This window comes from Fusarium sambucinum, chromosome IV (genome assembly GCF_050947815.1).
Source record: "Fusarium sambucinum isolate potato_lamoka chromosome IV, whole genome shotgun sequence".
Taxonomy (NCBI): domain Eukaryota; kingdom Fungi; phylum Ascomycota; class Sordariomycetes; order Hypocreales; family Nectriaceae; genus Fusarium; species Fusarium sambucinum.
Window position 1 is genome coordinate 5,148,237 of NC_139291.1, and position 12,766 is coordinate 5,161,002.

Genomic DNA, 12,766 nt, shown 5'->3' on the forward strand with positions numbered 1-12,766 from the left:
GAGCCACCAACATCAACTGATGGGTGGCTAGGCTAGAGGTTTTTGGGAGCGGCATGTATCATTCAGGCGTTGTTGGTTTTATGGACCTAAAAGAATATATATGAACTTTACTCCACAGAACAATTCTTCTTGGTAGATGTGATTATGAATTTATCCTAAGTAACTCAATCCTATGTTTAAAAAATGCATCCGGCCTCGTTGAACATCGCTTTTTGCTCAACCCAAGGTTGCCAATATTTTACTGCCCACTCGACTCTCCTATCGCACTACCGAGTTCCTCCCTTGCGCCGTGAATATCTTCCATTCTGATACCACTACGATCACACATGCTGCGAAAGATGCCTCCCTGTTTCCAAAGCTGCAATGGCGTATCCAACTCAGCGATGCGCCCTGCATCCATGACACAGATGCGATCGTAGCCAATGATGGTGCGCAGTCGGTGAGCAATACACAATAATGTCTTGCCTCGGAAGCCAACCGCCATGGTAGCCTGGATCTTGTCGTCTGTTTCCATATCGACTGAGGAGGTGGCTTCGTCACAGACGATGATCTGGGCACCTCGGACAAGAGCTCTCGCAAGAGCCATGAGTTGTCGTTGGCCGAGCGAGAAGTTGAGGCCATCCTCTTCAACGGCTGTGTCGAGGTGGATACGTGAAGGGTCGTTTGTGCGGCGAGCGTCCTCGGGTGTTTCGGCGTCGGCAGGGACAAGATCTGCCTTGCGAAGCGCGTACCAAAGCTCTAGGTCGGTGTGTTCGTTGAAAGGATCTAGGTTGCTGCGAACAGTTCCTCGGAATAGGGTAGGATCTTGCGGGATGATAGCGAGACGAGATCGAAGATCATGAAGACCAAGTGTGGAGATATCGAGTCCATCGATGGTAATTTTGCCACCTGATATCTCGACCAGACGGAAGAGCGTGCTCATGATAGAGCTCTTTCCAGCACCAGTGCGCCCGACGATACCAATACGCTCGCCACCCTTGACATGCATTGTTAATCCTGAGAGAACCAACGGGAGGCCTGCTCGATATCGCATCTCAACGTTGTCAAAGACAATCTCGCCCCTCTCGGGCCATGACTTGCGTACTTCGACCGTATGGGAGGGAGCCTCCTCCTCAAGTTCAGTGCCGTAGTAATAGAGTCTTTCAACGGCGTTCATGGCATTCTCAACTTCGGCAAGCTGACGGACCGAAAACTGCATCATACCCACGATCGACAGGATGTAACTCAAGACTAGACCACCAATAGAAGGGTTGATGGAGAAACGTGAAGTAACGACCAGGATGGCTGTAACAAAGACGAGAAGTACACCAATAAGATCAATCCGCATTGACAGCCATCTCTGATTGGCAAAAGTGATGTAGTATGCACCGTTCATGTCGTCGATAGACTCGCGCAACTCATTGATGAAGCGATTCTGGAGCCCGTAAGCTCTGATGGACGCCACGCCAGTAAGACCCTCTCCGAACTTGGCAAAGACGTGTGATCGAAGAACAGACTCGAAACGTTTAACCTCTCGGGCTGATGCACGATAGTAGATAGCCGCGATGACGAATGCAACGTAGAGAGGAACCAGAGCAATGACGAAATAGTAATAGAACGCAATAATAAGAATGAAGACAGACGTGATCATACCCATGGTAAGTAAGAACATACGAAGCGCATCCGAGAGGTTGTTATCCATAACATCAACGTCTCTAGAGAAGCGATTCGTAATGCGTCCAAGGGGCGTCGTGTCAAAAAAAGACATGGGTGCTCGCAAAACACGAGTCACAGCGATTCGAAGCATGACTTTACTTGACTTTGTACCGAGGATGGATAAGACGACAGAAAAGGCAAACATCAGAATAGCCTGTACAACACCCAGTGCTGCGTAAATGGCGATGTATACACCCGTTGACAGGTTAAACTTGTCCGAAGTCCAGTATGACAGCCATAGACTCGTGACGATGTTGGCTCCTTGAGATATAATGAGAAGGAACAATACTAGTGGAGCGTTCAAGATCGAGCCAGATGCCTTGATGTAGGCAGCGTAGACGGACCACGAAACACTAGCACTGGCCCTTTCTTCTTGAGTCATCAGAGCAGCGCCCTTCTTCTTTTTCTTCGTCTTCTTCTCATCCGCAGTCGGTTCATCGCCGTCAATAGGCTTCTCAACCTCTTCACGCTTCTCTTCGATGGCGGTAGTCTCCATTAGTGTCTGAAATCCCTTGTGGTCTCTCATGAGGTTCTCAAAAGTGTCAATAGCTTGAATCTTTCCGTGCTCCATCCAGATGATGCGATCGCATCTGCTCAGGACCCAGAGCTGATGAGTGGCCAAGATACGACATTTGTCCTTGAGAAGGCCGAGAATGGCATTGTCGAAGATGTGGCGTCCAACGTGGGCGTCAACAGCGCTGAGAGGGTCGTCCATGAGTACAATGTCAGCATCGAAGTAGATGGCTCGAGCAATGTTGAGACGCTGCTTCTGACCACCAGAGATGGTGATACCACGTTCTCCGATTTCAGTCAAATCACCATTAGGAAGCATATCGATATCTGCTTGAAGAGCACAACTGCATAGTGAGGTTAACAACAATAAACAACTGGTAGAATGCAGGTCAGAAACTTACGCTTGAATGACCTTGTTGTACCACGCCTTGTCTATATCCTTGCCAAATATAATGTTGTTCTTGAGAGTGGTGTTTTGGATCCAAGCATATTGGGGACAGAACGCTCTGGATGAGCCGAAGGTGACTTGGCCGTTTGTCTTTCGCATATCTCCAGCCAGGGCAGACAGGAGGGAACTCTTTCCGCTACCCACTGAACCAATGACAGCAACAAGCTCGTTCCTTTTCACGTCAAAGTTGAGATCCTGAAGCTTGAAGGGCTCCCGCTCCTCGACAAGAGTGCTTGTATCATCGCCAGAAGACTCAACCTGGGGAGGAGCGCGTTTGTCCTTTTCCTTCTTGCCCTTCTCGTCCTTACCAGCCTCCTCCTTGTGAGACTTCTCCCAAGTGAACGAAGCATCCTCAAGTCGAATCGCATCATCTCCCTTCGTGTCAAATATCATGTCTTCAACCGTCTCTTCCTGAAGCAGGAACTCCTCAATTCTCTGAACGGATCCCCAAGCGTCAATTACCTGGCCCAAGACCATCGGCAACAAGTTCAAGGGGATTCGAAGGCCATTGAACAAAGCCAACGAAGAAAAGACTTCAGCAGCCGTGAGTCCATTGTGCGTCAGGGAATAACAGATGAAGGAAAGCATGGAGGCGAAAATGGGCAGCGACATGCTAACAGCGTTAAGGGCGTTTCTGATGGCGAGCAAGATCTGGATGGCGTGGATCTCCTTGTTTCTGAGATCTCCGAGACGTCCCAAGAAGGCCTTTTCCCAACCAAAGTACTTGACAAAGCGAACCGACTGCAAGATTTCCTGGGTGAGAGAAACACGTTGATCGGTGATGAGGTTGATCGCTCGTCGTCGATGGAACAGGCTCCGGATCGCCCTTGTCAGGAAAGGCATACCGATGACCAACAAACCGTAACCAGCCAAGGCGCTATAGGTGATGTTGACGAGAAGAAGTGCCAACGTGAGCAGACACAAGATCGGGGATGTCCATACCATATGGAAGAGAGCAGAAGCTTGATCGACACGGTAGGTATCGACACTTTGCAAGGCAGTGATTCGGCCGTTACCCCAACCAGTACCATCTGAAGCATCTGGTTTGGCTTTCTTTGCCTTCTTTGCCTTCTTCTTGGCTTGAACATCGTCTTCTGCGTCACGAACATTGCTCTGCAAAGCACCCTCAGCCTTAGCGCGGCCAGAGATAACCAGCGACTTTTCGTAGATGAGGCCAATCAAAATTCCTCTGCTCTGACCACCCACTGTCATACCTCGGTAGATATAATGGTTGGTCCCCAGACTCTGACTGATTTGCATCAGGGTGATACCGATGGCCAAACCTATACCTTTGCCGATATGGGGCGGAGGCCCGCCGGTCTGGTTCGCTACATAGGCATCGGAAGCGAATTGAATTAGGTATCGAAGCGTGAAGGGACTGATGACTTGTATGATGCTGGTGTAGAGAGCACATGCACCGCCGGTCCAAAACTCGACCTTGAAGGTTTCGTGCATAGCCCAAAACAGAGGGTTCTTTTCACCATTTTCGACTCGTCTCTGGAACGACTCTTTCATTTTCTGAGTTAGAGGCTCGACTGACCTATCGGGATTGACTGTCCATATGTCATTCGCCTCCAGGGGTCTTCGATAACCAGCCTAAGAATATCTCGTCAGCATAATCGACATAAGACGGGCCGCGCCGCGGTCAGATATTGGTGGCTTGCAGATCTGTCACGATCGCCATCCAAAGTGAAACATGGGAATATTTCGACTTACATGCATTAGAGGACTCATCCATTGGAACGTCAACTTGCTGAGGAAGCCTGCTTCGTGTTCCCGACTCTTTACTGACTTTTCGGGGATTGGAGGTGGTGAGCCCCAGCGGAGAGGGTTAAGTTTCTTGTGCCATGACTTCTTTGGGGGGTCCTTTGGGCCTGATGTCGCCCGCGAAATTGTTTGTGCTTCAGATGCACCAGTGTTGACTTCTTCGAGGTCTGCCAATCGTGATTCGTTTTTTTCATTGACTTCTTGGGATTGCCTTCTTCCTCCACTGTCCTTCTCTTCAAACTCTTTTATTCGATCTTCATCTGAGTCACCAGACCGTTCGAAATTGGTCAGGGCGAGAGGAGCAGCTTGAGTATCAGAAGGCTGAAGCCCCTTATTCACTGGGTCTGGCATATTCGCGGTGCGTCAGCCTCTTATAACCTCTCCAAGGCCAACGACTGTATACACAGAATTGAGCCCAATGGTATCTTTCTTGTCTCGGTCCACAGTTAATGTCAAGTTTGTTACGGAATAGTCACAATATTAATGACACCAAAAAAACATCGAGATTGAAACGGAAACAAAAGACCTTCGTGCCAACGGCGCGATACAACCTCGAAAAGGATTATCGAGGACGAAAGGGCTAGGCGATGGATCTCACGGGTAGATCTTGGCGAGATGAAAGGATGAACCAGAGAGGAAGATTCAAGAAGAAGATGGAGAATTAAAGAGAAGAAGAAGAAGAGATCCAACAAAAGGGATTAGAGAAGTACAGTAATAGAACCAGGTCAATATGACAGTTGCAAAAGAATCCGTCCAATGGGTGTGGGTGGGCGTGGCTGCATTAGCAAAAAGCGGACTGGACTGATCTATCCGTACGGACCTAGTCCTAGTCCTTAGTGTATTGTTGACTGTAAAGGCAAGGCAAGCAAAAGATCTAAAAGGATTACAAAGCAGCATATAACAATACAGACCGCCCGAGGACTTTATTAATCCGATTCGCAACAGACTCGGACTACGGCAAACAAAGATGGATTGATGCCTACCACGCGGAGTCAGCACCAGGGGGGTCGGAACCTTTTCCCTTGCTAGGGAGACAAGTAGGATCGGGATTCGCTTTTGTTTTGTCGATGACGATCATGACAGACTCATGATGAGCAAACTTTGAGAACTTGTCTGAGTGAACAACAGTGACCCATATGACAGAGTAGAATTGAGACGAAAAAGAAAAGAAAAACTGAGCCGAAAAGTGGCTCGGTTCGTCAATAATAACATGATGGATAATGTATCGTACTGTACTGTTCGGTTCGGCCTCTCGCGCTGAACTGAACTCCTTCAAGATCCAGTCCGCGTATACGGATAAGCTATGACCAGCATAGCTTCCCCCTTGGGAACTCGAACAGTTTAGCGAAAACGAAGACTCTTCTCATTAGTCGATTTCTGTCAAGTGTGCAGGTGTGGAGATCCCGCTGGTGACCAGCTTGGAGCTCTAAAGGTTCAACTTCAACAGGCAAAAGACATCTGCGTAATAGACCTCTTTTCTCATGCCGACTGCAATAGTACAGTGGTCATGGACGTTGGAGCCAGTTCTAAAGGTTGTGGCTTATATGAACCATGTTATCGCCATCTAAAGAGCAGGGTATCTTTGTGTACCTTGATCCTGTCACCACGGATGTCGGCATGTATGTAATGTCGAATGTCCATCCACCAAAAGCATGCGACTATGCTGGTTAAATCTGACAACAACATGGCAGTGGCTGTTACTGTACGGGGGCCGTTTTACACGTTTCACTTACCAACTCAGGCTTAAGTTTTTCAGGTGGCGACTCAACATAACCTTTTTCGTCATGCATAATAAAAGTCACTCGTTAATGAGTCTGGTGACCGACCGCCCGTCGAGGTTAACCTTTGAGATATGTACAGCCATGACGAAGAGTTTCTGATTTGATCGTTTCCCCCCCAAGACTATCGGTACATTCCCCGCTCTCGCATCTGCCAACAGGTGAACTACTGCATGTTATTACATCGTGTAAGCGAGAATGAAATGCAATATCCAATAACATTATTGAAGAATCACTTTTCTGGGCTTGAAAGCTCGGCTCCGATTCGGCCACAGTCAAGTCAAAACAAACCGGACTTAGCGGCAGGGACTTAAGCCTAAGATTCCTGCTGACATAATACAAACCGATCGCACTGTCGGCCCCACACTCCAACTCCGTTCCGACGGGATGTGGAAAGAAATTCAAGCAAAGAATCTAGAGCTAGAACAGCCCGAACTACAAGGCTGAGATTCGTCATCCAGGATTATTCAGTTCTGATTTTTGTAAATAATCAAGCTGACGACTGACGTCTAGTGCTTATACAAGCACTGTATCCTCCTCCGCGCGGAGTCCGAAAGAAAAGAAGGAAGAAAAAAGGTCAATTCGTCATCTAATCCCGAGAGCAATGGCCGTCGACGATATCCCCTCCGTCGCCTTGCCTGGCAAGGTCTTGGGCCCGGTTACCAAGTTTGCGCCCGGCGCCGGTACACACGTTTACGAAGGAAATGTTGTCTCTTCTCTACTGGGCCAAGTCACTGTGACGCCTGCGGCTAAGGGCCCAGGACCTCAGAAGCGCCTGAACAAGATCACCGCCCCTACGTCAGAAGAGCTTGCCACCATCTCTGTATCCCGCCATGGTCGTAAGCGCGAGATTCTCCCCGATGTCGATAACATTGTCCTTGCGCGTGTACTCCGTCTTATGCCCAAGCAGGCCATTGTGGTGATCCAGCAAGTGGGCGACACTGTTCTCCAAACCGAATGGCAGGGTGTGATTCGAGTGCAGGATGTGAGGGCAACAGAGAAGGACAAGGTCAAGATTTACGAATCTTTCAAACCTGGTGATATTGTACGAGCGCAAGTGGTACGTTGTTCGTATTCTGCCGTGCCACCGCCAATGCTAACAATGTGCTAGATCTCTCTTGGTGACCAGGCCAACTACTACCTCTCAACGGCATCCAACGAATTGGGTGTTATCCTGGCCACGAGCGAGGCGGGCAACGACATGGTCCCCATCAGCTGGAAAGAATACAAAGACCCCGAAACAGGCATCAGTGAGCCTCGAAAAGTCGCAAAGCCTAGCTGAGCTTGTTGCTTTGTTAGAATACCGCCTTCCTTTGTGTTGGAATGCAACAAGGGCACGCGACCTCGCCTGTTTCACAATATAAATGGGCAAGCTTGCCCACGACGAAGCAATTATACCCCACATGATCGATTTGCTACTGTAGGGAACAAGGCGTCATGATGTTGATACAGCCACTAAGTTCTAATCGTGTTCCTTGGTCGTCTCGTGGCGTGACACTCCCACCAGGAACGCCCAAAAATGCCACGATCCGCCTGGCTGGGTCGCTCAACTCCGATACACTAAATCGGGTATGGGATAATCTAGGAATTCCACTGATGAGAGTTAAGCCCAAGGACCGCCTCATTAAAAGTCGGAATGCGCTAGAATCAACTTAGAAGCCCAAAGTAAACTTAATAACATCAAAATTCAAGGAGTGTTTTTCGATATATTGCATTTGATGTAACGTGCCTGACGTGAGAATTGCATCGATCTGATTCACTTCAGCAGGGAGCTGTTACAAGATATATGTTCTAGACTAGGAGTAGTCAATGTTTCTCGTTAACCCTTTGGACATGACTCCTCCTGAGCTTTGCTGCTGAAACGACTGAGAATAAAGAACAGCCAACCCCCTGTTTCCCATACATGATACAACACGGCGGATAGAGTCAATGCATCTGACCAAAAGAATTACACACGTACCAATGTCTGGCAAGAAACACGATTGGTTTCCAACTCTAAAACCCCCTGCCACTGAATGGACCCTGATTAACCAGGAACGCGCCACTGAGAAGGCCTGCTCAGCCGCCGAAGCGCCTCCCCACCATCGCACGCAGGCGTCAAAGCCACTGCCCGCATTCGTTCAGCGACAAAAATAGGGACACTTGGACCGGCCACCCTTGTTATTACCCATGATCGGGAACCTTTTTTCTTTGAAACAGCTCGACTAGGTTGGGTTTATATCTCATCCCTTGGTCGTCGTGAAATTTGCTACTACGTCTACATACAACTCTGAAAAACAAATCTTTCGTTTTTTTAACCCTACCTGTATAGGCAATTACCCACAAACGATCTATACACTTGACCTGCTCACAAGACCTGTCGTTATCTCTGTTCGACCCGAAGCACTTACATCCGTACATCCCGTCTTCTATGCGCCGGCCATGTCAGCAACAATGGTCATGACAATGGCACCGCCGACTCTCTCTGCCGATTCCACGCCGTGCTGCCCAGGCTGCGGCTACTCCTTACCTCTCGATCATAGCCAAGTTCAACTGCTAGAAGCACAAGCCCGTATCGAAGACCTCGAAAACCAGGTCCGACTACTCAATGAAAAGGCTACAGCCGCCGTGGATCGATGGGCCGACTACGAAGACGAAATCTCTATTCTAAGGGCCCAGCTCCCTTCGACAACAACACAAAAACCTCAAGCCCCAGCAACCCCTACAAATGCTCGCATGTCGTTTCTTCAGAGCGGCACCAGCCGGCTCTCCTCGTTCCTCTCACCACGCAAACCTCACGACCTTCCTCACATCGACACCAACCCCAACCCCTCTCGACCTGCCAACCGACGTTCTCTAAGCAGCCAGTCGCACCGCCTACAACATCAAGTGCAAAACCAAACTCCACCGTCGCCCTCAGCTGAAGACCTTCTCGAGGCTCTGAACAGAGAACAGTCCCTTCGAAAGGAAGCCGAGGGCAAAGTGGCAGCTACAAGCCAGGAGGTCGAAGAACTTAGCGCTGCTCTTTTTGAGGAAGCGAATAAAATGGTCGCTGAAGAAAGACGAGCACGCGCTAAGCTGGAACAACGGGTAGATGAGCTGGAGCGACGAGACATGGAGAAGCGAAGACGGTTAGAAAAATTGGAAGGGGCCATGTCTCGGATCGAGCGGGTGAGATTAATGTTGGCTGAGGCCGAAGAAGATGTCGAGTCAAGCAAGAAAACAGTCAAAGAGATCGAGGCACTGGAGAGACAACAAGAAGAAGAGGAACGAAAGGAGAGAGAGCGATCAAGGGCGAAAATATCAGAGCACAACGACCACGACTCAGTCTACAGCGTGTCTGCCGATGAGAATTCAGAAAGACGATCCACTGATAAGCCCAACAGACAAGAGCAATCAGACGATACAACAGGGAAATAAAGGGACTTGTGCACAACTAGATCAATCATTCGTCTTTCTTCTATTATCGATAATACAGGCAACTCATAGATCTAAAGGCACAAACGCATAACGAAGTTGCTGCATACTTGTTCGGGCTAGTTGATATAGGGCGTGGAGTTTGGTCGTGTTGGATATTGGGCATAATGCATGGTACAATGGCGTTGGTGTTACGAGGAGGAAATCCAAAAGGGAGCAATCATTCGCCTATAGCCCATCAAGGGGCGAACTCTTTGCTTTTACACACAACCTACTGGAATATTATCACGTACGTTAATAAATGTGGCTAGACACAAAGGGGTTTCATGTTCATATTGGGTAGCCACAAAAGTGATTCTGCCATGACTTCGTCTCACCTAGTCTATTTTTACACCTCTGTGTACTATGTGACGCACGTACAAGGGCGACCGTTACGCCTGGTCATGTCACCGTTGCACTAGCATTTGTAATTGCAACAATGTCGCTAATATAATTACCATACATGAGTATCGTGATCGGCTGACGTCGTATGGTCATGTCAGTCACGCGACCGCTTTGACCTTGGATGATTAGATAGACAATGAATTTGTCCTATGGCTAAACTATGTACAGATGAAGCTAGAAAGTAATCCCTGAATATGAACCAAAACCTTAAAACTCCATATGGCTGTCCTGATATAATCGATTCGATCTTTAAATACGTAAACGAACGTCGCCGAGTAGGGGGTATTATTAACCATGCCTTTAACTATCTATCCAAGTTGTATATGAACAAGACAAGTCGAGCCCCACTCGTAGCTGAAGTCAAACGTCTTGATGAAAGCTGTGTAGAGCAAAATATTACATGAATCATGTTATGAAATGATATCGGGTTATCCAGAAGCCATGCCCCAATGATAAAGACCTCTTCTCCTGACGCCACTGTTGAAAATGAATCGGATGCGACTTCCCATGTCTAAGGACATGTCGCTAATGTGTCGTTCATATATCTTCTTCTACATTAATGAAACAAATCGGCCGGCGTTGATCTAAACCCGATTATGTGCACCGGGAGAGCCACTTCCATGCGATGAGCGCCTAGCAGCTGCGCCAGGCATATGAGGAGGCGGCAGACTTGAAGGATCATCGGCGAGAAGATCTTCAAGGAAAGCGCTGGGGGCACGCTGACTTGGTGGTCGGTTCAGATTGAGAGTCGAGTTGCTGATGTCTCTTCGGGCTTGGAATGATGGTGAGTCGGGGGGGCTGGGCCTCGTAGGAGTACCAAAGTAGCCTCGAGAATCAGGACGCAGGTTGGTCATGCTGATGCTGTGATCGTGCTGGCCACCAGGAGAGCTAGTGCCGGCGGCATAAAAACCAGAAGGCAAGAAAGCAGAGCCACGATTACCCGGCCCATTGTTCGACGCCGCAGCTGTCGGGGAGAAGAACAAGTTAGAGGCACTAGGGGCCGATGAGAGAACAGGTCCTCTGTTAGTTCGTCGTACACCACGTCCAGCCGAGAGCGACATGGTAGAGCCGGTATCGGTATACTTGTAAAAAGGCGCAGGAGGTGCAGGAAAAGCTGTCTTTGCGGTTTCATCGTGCTGAGCTTTGGCAGCTCGGTCCACCGATCGATGTAGAAGGATGCCAACAATAAGACGCCAAAGAAGAATGCCAAGGCCAAGCGCACCCAGGATCGCCCCGACGGCGATGAAGACAGTCCCGTCGGGGGCACTCGAGTGTCGCATAAAAGGTGCGTTGTTTGTGGGTGGAACGGAAGGAGCTGGATAAGTAGGAATTGGCTTATACCTTGTCAAAGTAGGCATGGCTTCTTCGGTACCAGTCTCAGCAATAGCCGTGATTTTAGATTGAATATCTTCGGTTTTTGTCGGACCCTCTCCTGTCACAGTTGTGGCCGAATCTTCCTCCTCAGTAGATGCAGGTTCATCGTCCTTCTCCTCTGTTTTTGAGGGTGCTTCATCCTTGGTTTCCTGAGTTGATGCAGGCTTTGCACTGTCTTTTGTTTCGCTAGCAGGCTCGGGCTTCTTTTCGTCACTTGCCTCTTTGGCAGACTCGGCAGCATCACTGTTCTTCGCGTCGGTTGGTTCAGCAGCGGGGGCCGGCACAGCAGAGGGGTCGTTGTTCTTAGCATCGTCTTTGTTGTCGTCCTTGTTGTCTTGGGCCATCGCGACAGCGCCATAGATTGAGATCGAGGCAAAGGCCGAAACCAAAAGGTTTGGTCTCGGTAGGTAGTTGGTAGGTCGCATGCTGGGCTACGAATGTCTGTCTGTCGAGCACTTGCTCAAAAGAATATGCCGTGTATATCGAAGAACCTCGGGAATTATCAAGAGCCGGTAACAATAAACAATGTCCCCTGACTGATAGACGATCAAGGGCGGCTGAGATAAGTTACGTATATCGAGGGCGCTCCGGAATGCGAAAGGGAGATTCAGTAGTGGTTTAGCTCAACCGTGCCCTTGCAGTAAAACAGGCAGTACCCGACAAGAACAGAATACTTCTCTCTCGATATCTGAGAACGAGGAGACGTCGAGTGTATTTCGAAAGGATATTTCGCGTGTATTGCCCTAACAAGGGGCGCGGTGAGTAAAGGCAGGAAGCGAGGGACTGTTAAATTAAGCCGATAATGCTGTTTCCCAGTGCCAGTTCTGCCAAGGTGCAGTGCAATACAAAAAGAAGGAAAGGGAAAGAATGCAATAACGGTATGGGCTAACGAGTGAGTGTGCGTAACCAAGCGAGTGGATGAGACGCACTACCATAAACCGCGTTAGCAATTATTAATGGTAGAGTTTGATAGAGTCAAGATCGGGCTGAAGCGATGGGATGGGGAGGAACTGAGAGAAAGACGGGGTCGCACGACTGAATGGCAGGGACTGGGGTGAAATGCACCTTCCTAAATGCCTGCTTGTCAGTGCGTGGGCCAGGCGTTTGTCTGGGACCAGGAGTAAGAGAAAAAGGGGAATAGTGCACTTAACGAGCCAGTCGGAGAACGGACGGTTAAGATTGAATAGGTCTAGACTCTTTGGTCTTGATGGACCCCATTCGCTCGTATTCGATAGTGCCTGGTTCGATTCAACGCTTGGAACTGCAAAGCTCAGGAGACAGCAGTCGCTTTGAAAAGAAGGCTACTGCGGCACGGCTTTCCATTAATTATCTCGTCTTCAGCGCCTATTTT

The 12,766-nt window shown here is 49.0% G+C and overlaps 4 protein-coding genes across 4 annotated transcripts; 2 read left to right on the top strand and 2 right to left on the bottom strand.

Moving 5' to 3' along the window:
* Positions 1-238: 238 nt before the first annotated feature.
* FSST1_001729 (ATP-binding cassette transporter YOR1) lies at positions 239-4,774 on the bottom strand (the record flags this gene model as incomplete). Its single annotated transcript, XM_083227649.1, has 3 exons — positions 239-2,552; positions 2,610-4,252; positions 4,373-4,774. The coding sequence occupies 3 exons, from the start codon at positions 4,772-4,774 to the stop codon at positions 239-241; spliced, it is 4,359 nt and encodes a 1,452-aa protein (XP_083091911.1).
* Positions 4,775-6,805: 2,031 nt separating this feature from the next.
* FSST1_001730 (exosome non-catalytic core subunit CSL4) lies at positions 6,806-7,483 on the top strand (the record flags this gene model as incomplete). Its single annotated transcript, XM_083227650.1, has 2 exons — positions 6,806-7,261; positions 7,313-7,483. The coding sequence occupies 2 exons, from the start codon at positions 6,806-6,808 to the stop codon at positions 7,481-7,483; spliced, it is 627 nt and encodes a 208-aa protein (XP_083091912.1).
* A 1,151-nt stretch (positions 7,484-8,634) lies between these two features.
* Positions 8,635-9,600, top strand: FSST1_001731 (uncharacterized protein; the record flags this gene model as incomplete). The annotated part of the gene is made up of 1 exon (XM_083227651.1): positions 8,635-9,600. One exon carries the CDS (start codon positions 8,635-8,637, stop codon positions 9,598-9,600), a length of 966 nt encoding a protein of 321 aa, XP_083091913.1.
* Positions 9,601-10,625: 1,025 nt separating this feature from the next.
* Positions 10,626-11,840, bottom strand: FSST1_001732 (uncharacterized protein; the record flags this gene model as incomplete). Its single annotated transcript, XM_083227652.1, has 1 exon — positions 10,626-11,840. The coding sequence occupies one exon, from the start codon at positions 11,838-11,840 to the stop codon at positions 10,626-10,628; it is 1,215 nt and encodes a 404-aa protein (XP_083091914.1).
* Positions 11,841-12,766: the final 926 nt, after the last annotated feature.